This window comes from Egretta garzetta, unplaced genomic scaffold, assembly GCF_000687185.1.
Source record: "Egretta garzetta isolate BGI_Z169 unplaced genomic scaffold, ASM68718v1 scaffold58, whole genome shotgun sequence".
In the NCBI taxonomy this organism is placed as follows: Eukaryota; Metazoa; Chordata; class Aves; order Pelecaniformes; family Ardeidae; genus Egretta; species Egretta garzetta.
The window spans coordinates 39,740-47,055 of NW_009260613.1; the positions used below are offsets into that span (position 1 = coordinate 39,740).

At 44.9% G+C, this 7,316-nt stretch overlaps 1 protein-coding gene across 1 annotated transcript in view; it reads right to left on the minus strand.

Moving 5' to 3' along the window:
* LOC104131711 (transmembrane 4 L6 family member 1) overlaps positions 1 to 7,316 on the minus strand; it is a 12,489-nt gene that overhangs the window by 1,064 nt on the left and 4,109 nt on the right. Inside the window, exons 2-3 of the mRNA XM_035900466.1 lie at positions 5,920 to 5,985; positions 428 to 573 (exon numbers count right to left, since the gene is read on the minus strand). Of these exons, the coding sequence (XP_035756359.1) occupies positions 428 to 573; positions 5,920 to 5,985 (212 nt within the window). The remainder of the gene's footprint in view (positions 1 to 427; positions 574 to 5,919; positions 5,986 to 7,316) is intronic.

Consider the following 7,316-nt stretch of genomic DNA (forward strand, 5'->3'; position numbering starts at 1 on the left):
TGTGCTATCTCAGCCCAGTCCATTCATCATCTCTAGCTCTGGCTTGAAGAGCATGGTTGCCAAGGTTAACTTCAAAGAGCTAGAAAAGATTCTTGCTTTGCTTTTCAGAAGTAGGTAGAGTAGACTCAATTCATGATGATTTAACAGATTAATGTGGCATACTTATTGACCATTTCCTTTTGACTCTGGTGGGAGTCATAGCCCAGCAGCCTTTTGAAAGCGTGGTGCAACTTGCACAAGGGGCTGCTGACAAGCACAACAAAAGAAACTCGTGCAGTTTGCCCAAAGATGATCCTTGTTCAAAGAGACAACCAACTGCAACGTGCTGGCTCAGGGAAATGTGAATTTATTTTTCAACCAAGTGGACCATCAGTTCATTCTGAAAAAATTCAAATATGCTATAAAAAGACATGTAAATCGTACTCACTCCAGAGTGTTGTTCCTGAAAGGGTAGAGGTATTCTCCATCACCCGTGTTGCACAGAGGGCCCCAAATCAGCCCCAGGGAGGAGATGACTGCACAGTATGCTCCTCCTGCGAATCCCAGCACAGCCAGGACCACTGACAACAGCATCTGAAAGGGAAAAGACCCTCAACATCGCACGAACAGAGGCACTGAGTAGCATGGAAAGCTTACACTGAATGGGAAGGAATCTTTTTCCATTTCTTACTCTCTGCTGAAACTCATAATAATAGTATGCTGTTTGTGGGAATAAAAAGTAGTTTACTTTTTCTGACTAGTGCAGGTATCCTAGACGTGAAAGAATTTCAGACTATATTTGTTTTGCTTTTAAAAGTGCATAAGCCCAGAGTTTTAATTATTCAGAGTTTTATACTTGACCAATCAATTATGAAAAATCTGGTGGTCTTCTTTCAAAAAGCCAATATGAAGCCAGTACTGGCTTGATGTGGTCCACATCATGTGCCTTGGCATTTCCACCTCTTCACTAAGAGAACCTTCTCAACCCTTGCACCAACAGAAACTAGCAAGCAGGTATGAAAGCAACAGAAGATGTGTTAGCTGTTTTTGCTAACTGATGAGGAATGCAAAAGGGCCTTTCTTATTGCTGCCTTCCTTCATTTTGCAACAGCATGACATGTGGTTACCACTACTTATGTTGAGAAATCTAATTGTGCTGCGTGTGGCAACGAGCCGCGGTGACTTGGAATTGAATGTAATGCACCTGTACATTTTACACTGGCCGCTCCTGCAGAACCACTGCCTTTGTTCACTTTCGGGGTATTTTTCTGTTAATGGATGGAATGTATCTGGTTGCTGTTTGTGTACAGAAACAAGGCTCTCAGGCGGGTGCTACTGGTGTTGCGTCTGGGACAGGCTTCCCACTAGTCTTAAGAGTCCCTGCCTGTGGTTGTTCACAACTCTGCTGAGAAGGAGAAGAGAAAAGGAAACATGGGAGCAGACTGGCAGAACTGGGGCAGACCTGGACTAGGGGCAGGGCAGCCGGGCTGCCTCAGAGTCAGGGCAGAGGCACGGCTGGGCAAGCACATGGGAAACATTCTCGTCTAAGACTTGGGCTTGAAGCCAGATACCTCTGGCAACATCTCCCCGTTGCCAGCAAATACCAGTGAAATCTAACAGCCCACAAAGAAGGCAGAAGCCTTCTCCTGATGCCAGCTGCTCCACGGAGTGCTGCATTACAGAGTCAAATGGAAATATCCCCTATCCATGTTGCAGATTTGTGACATAGGCTTGAAAACTATTTGCTATCCAAACGTGTTCGAGCTGGTGAACACAGTTTCCAACTTGCCAGCCGATGACATTACTGCTTTCTGTACAACCTTGCATGCTTCCAGTGTGTGAATTGACTCATTTTGTGGGTCCTTTTGCCTCTAAAGCAATCCTTGAGTTAGATGTTGCTGGGATTTCTCATGAGATTTATTTCATCATAACCGATTAATAACTGTCTTTTTTTTGCAAAGCTGGACACTCTTTTTGTCTTTATCTGCATGTTGGCTGAGGTGCCTCTTAGCAGAGCTTCATTGTCATCAAAATGTAGGTAATTTAGTACATTGCCCCACACCAAAGCAGTGCTGGGTTGTAGCTGATGCGCCGTCTCTCCTAATAAGCTCGCCAGCCATGCCTCGCGGTGAAGGCGAGCGACTGACACTCCGTCTGAAACTCCTGCCTACGCTGAACCACTTCTCCCCACCTATTTTCTCATTTACTTCAACTGTGTATTCTGCATCTGGGTGGAAGGATCTCAATTATGCTAACGATTAGTTTTAGCACAGCATAGCAGTATGGGCATCCCACAGACGATTATGATAGAAGTCGTCAAATGTTCTTTTGCTACTACTGTGTTTTATGATAGTGCCTAGTACTACTCATCAGTGCTATCTTTGATGACTATTCTTTCTCATATGATTTTCTCATTTGAAATCTGTTGGCTGTCTGGCTAGCTTCATCCCATCTATGTCCTCTACTGCGCACACGTTTATATAGACAAATACTACTTGTCACTGAAAGGGGAGTCTGAAGTTGCTGCAGGTGTTAAATTGGCTCTCCTGGGCATTTTCTAGACACACGGTGGCATTTCCTTGTTATTTCTGCTCTTCTGGAGGCTTGTCCTGTATTCTATGGAAATCCAACAATTTTTTTAACTGTCACATCATCTCAACCTTTCAGCATTTTCCCTAGCTGTACTACCTACATTTATCACTTTTTAAAAAAATGTTTATTTATTTCCTCATTTGTGTCTTCAGTTGCAACCTGATAATTTTTGCTGATTTTCTTTTAATGTTTTCCCTGCTTTCTCCTTCCCACAATTGGATTGTCTCTGGTGAGCTGATGAAGACTTTTAGCATTTATTCTTTGAGCATTTGCATCAGCTGCTTTGGTGAAGTTACCAAGTTCCTCCTGTCCCAGTTTGTGCTGCTCTTTCTTGCCCTGGTTCTTGTTTCATGCACATTTATCTCTTCCCTGTTTATTTGTCTGGAGGTGGGTTTTTTTGTGGAATTAATATCCTGTCTGGTTTCCAGATATCTTTGCTTATCTAGGTTTGTTGGTCTGGAAAGCTGCTATGGCTATTCTTGTTCTACTAGTAACTTTTAAGGAAGGCTTAAAGACAAATACTGGAGTATATTTGCTGATGTAAGGACAGAAGCTGTACTTTGGGGGGCCTTTTTTCCTCATGTGCCAGCGCAGTGGGTGCTTTCAGATGCTTACATGCTAAGTTGCAAGACACGGAAGCTTTTTAAATCTGTTACTTTCCAAGATCATTACTCCATAATGCAAGAACAAAAAGCCATTTAGGTATGTTTGCAGGCAATGATTTAAAATGGATTAATGAAAAAACTTACTCAATGCAGCACATAATCACTGTGAACTGGAGAACTCAATAAGGTGAATAAAAGGATGAGAAATTTAGTAATTATTATTACTGTTGTTGATACTTCAGCAGTGTGTAAAGGCTGTGATGAAGTCTGAAACTATTAAACCAGGGATTGCACAAAATATAATAGGATAGAGTCCTTACCCTGAGGAAAATGGTTATGCTCTGACTGAATAATAATTCTGATCAGTATTAGTTCTTTAGCCTTTTTTTTTTCCCTATGAAAAGCAATGCTGAGTGTTCAGTGTAAATTACAATTTTATATCTAAGGTCCCCAAAGCAGAAAGGTGGACAAACTAACCTTTGGATTACAGATGCTCCTGAGTAACTCCAGTGTGGGCTATTTCTCTGCAAGTAGGTAGAAGTTGGTGGACAAGCCACCCACCAAGCTGGGGACCCCATATCAGGTCCACCCAGACCCACCTCACAAGGAGCTCTGGCACCTTGGGAAGTCGCTGCCATCATATATGTTTGAACCAGTCCCAGGGCTCCTCTGCTCTCCAACACCTGGTGATTTACACCATAGCCCACCTTGGGTATATAGCCCATAGGGTCAGGGCATCTGAGCAACCCTGCTGTGGGTGTCTGTGCATTTCCTCCCGCTATCCCCCCCAAAAAGTTTCCCTGAGGTTTCTTCTGAAGATCTCCCTGCAGTACTCACCAATTTTGTATGCTTGGAAATCACTCTCCTCCAGGAGCTGTGCAGGGGAAATTATTGTTTCTAATGCCATTCATAGCCACTCGCTCTTTGCTCATGTCCCCAGCTCATCTCTACATTGAGCCACATTCTTTTTAAACCATAGTGTGACTTGTAGAGCTTCACCTCTTTCCACCTTAAAGAGGTGGACAATTCCCACAGTCCCAGAAGACAGCATTTTCAAAGACATACTGTTCTCACCAAGCCTATTCTCTAGTTTGGTTTGAGTAGCTTCATCGCCTGGCCATCAGCTAGCTCTCTTTATACAAATATCATAGTGCATAATCAAACTATTTTCTCAACAATGTCTATTATATTCCTCTGTAACAGCAAATAAGGAAGAGGAGAACAGGTTGTAGGTAACCAATCAGTGACCAGAAGGTGCAGACAGGCTACCTGGCATCCATGTGCCGCTGCTAGGAATGGCTCAGACAGCAGAAAGGTGGTGGAGGGGGGTGGAGGGCGGAGGAGTGGGGGGGTGGATGCGGGCTGCTGGACAGCACTGTGCTACTGCCTGCATCGGTGGGCTGGGGGAGTGAACCCAGCCAGGCTGGAGAAGGTTGATTCTTGGCTCTGTAATATTTAGTGCTGGGATGAAGGATGGAGAAGGGAGACTTGAGGTGTTGTGTGAACTGAGCCCAGTTCAGCTGACTTTCCCCTCGTGACTTACCATGTTCAGCAGAGCATGGGAACACCTGCAGTACAGCTGGTTTTCACCACCACTTTCTACATCACTCAAAACCAGGAGAAGCAGCTGGCTCAGGCACTGGGTTCAGGGTGCCTCGACTCACATCCCAGCTCTGCAACTGGCCTACTTGGCCATCATTAGCATCCTCTGTGTGCATGTGACTTTCGGTAAAATCAATGTAATGACCTGTCCCTTGGGATGTACTTGCTGACATCCTAATGAAGAATGTTATTTTGGTATTATGAATAATGAATTAACTTAAGTAAAACATCTTGAAGAGGTAAAGGTCTTCTCATGGATCAAAATAAATATTAATTGAAGAGTACAGAAGAGACATGCTTTATTGTATGGAATCTCTCATTCCAGGCTGTTTCTGGGAAAGATGCAGACTAAAAAAAAAAAATCTCTAAGTCAGTTTATTCTTGCTAATAATGATAGCCACATAGAAGTCTGTGCCCAGGGATTGAGGATTAATGGAGATGCCTGTGTAACATGTTGCTTTATAATAGTCTTAATTATCAAGGGAAAAAGTCTCTCTGGCCTTTCTCTAGATGACAGAGTGCCCAAATTGCATTTGCACCTTTCATGTGCATAACGCTTGGGCAAATGCATGCTACGGGTCAAAGCCTTCCATGAGGAGGACCAGCCTCCAGGAAGCAGTGCTGGCTCCTTAGTGCCAGCAGCAGCTCAGGGTTTTAGCATGGGCCCGCAAAGTAGGGGACCTATCTGCCCTAGGGATGAACCTGTGGAAAAGCAAATTGCCATGGAAGGGCATGGAGGAAACAGGATGAGGTGAAAGCAAAAGGAAGAGGCAGCTGTCTCAATCTTTAGGATCACTTTGAGCAAGAAGAAGCTGGAGCTGTGCTTTACTTTCTGTGGGGTGAAGTGGCGTTGCCCCCCTCTGCCCTCAGCGTTGTGGCTAAATGCTCCAGTACCTGCCCTGGCTCAGCATGATTTCCCTTGTATCAATGGCTGCAATATCGCAACGTTCTTGTTGGATAACTGAGCTCTCAGCCCAGCCCAGGGACGCTGTAGATCAAGCTCTTCTTCTGCATTTCCCTGACATGGCTGTTGATGGTGGTATGATGGTTTGTCATTGTACGTTTCCACTTGCTGAGCAGCCATTTAAGAGCTATTGTGCAAACCCTGTAGTGCCATTTCAACACATATATATCCACTTACCCCACATCTGTTAGCGCAACATCCTGCTCCACCTGCTCCCAGCATCATGAATGCCGGCAAAATAACCTGCGAGAAAAGCACAAGCTGAATTGGTGTGCAGTAATTCTGCTGGGATGGGTTTTAAAGCCTAGGAGCTGGGGCATCACGTTCCTCAAATGCAAACTACCTTCTGTCTCTTCTCTGGGGGTTACACTTGCTTAGATGTTGGTGCTTGCTGAAGAGTAACTCGGGAAGAAGTGTGGGATTACAGCTAGAGCTGGCTGGCAAGATTCTGGTACAGTAATTCTGGCTGCTGAAGCTATGCTACTTCTTTTCAGCAGGGTTTTGCTGTTTTTTTTCAGGAACAAACATCAGTTTTGAGAAAATGGAATTTCTGCTCAGAAAAGATGCATGACTACAGTAAGAATTTTGTCAGTTTAACTATTCTGAGCATGGTCCCCTGAATTATAATTGGGAAATCAGTTTTAAACTTCCTGACACACATCTGACTTTGGTTCTTTGTGCTAAGTTCTGGAAAACCTACTAAATTGACTTAGCTCAGCAGGGAACTCCCAGTCCACCTCAGCTTTCTCCATGGTAATTATCAGGTGGAGCTGGACTGATACGACGGAGTCAGCAGCCACCTGTGTCTCAGGATATAATGCCACCTTACAGAAGCACTCTGGAGATAGGAAAAGCTGCATTTAGTTTGGTAGCTAGAGGGCAAGAAAGCTTTTGCAGTCTAGCTGGGCAGCCAGAGCGCTGCTGCCGCTTTGCCTCTGCCCACCACTGCTTGTGTAGGCATCTCAAAGAGCAACACAAGAAAACAAATATTTGAGAGAGTAGGAAATGGTCCCTGCAAAGTTAATGAAAGAAGGACACACACAGTTGCAAACACAAAACAAAAAAGGTAAAAGCTGTAAAAGCAGCCTGACTTAGATGTTGGAGAGTTGTTGTCCCATGTAGAGCTGGAAGAGCAGGAGCCCACCAGAGCCACTCCATCACTCCCCTCCTCAGCTGGACAGGGGAGAGAAAATATAACGAAAGTCTCATGGGTTGAGATAAGGACGGAGAGATCACTCAGAAATTACTGTCATGGGCAAAACAGACTCAACTTGGGGAAAAATTAATTTAATTTATTACCAATCAGATCAGAGCAGGATGATGAGAAAATAAAACCTAATCTCAAAACACCTTCCCCCCACCCCTCCCTTCTCCCCAGGCTCAACTTCACTCCCAATTTCTCTCCCTCCTCCCTGCCGAGCGGCACAGGGGGATGGAGAATGGGGGTGGGGTCAGTTCATCCCACGCTGTCTCTGCTGCTCCTTCATCCTCAAGGGAGGACTCCTCACACTCCTCCCCTGCTCCAGCCTGGGGTCCCTCCCATGGCAGACAGTCCTCCACCAACCGCGCCCGCC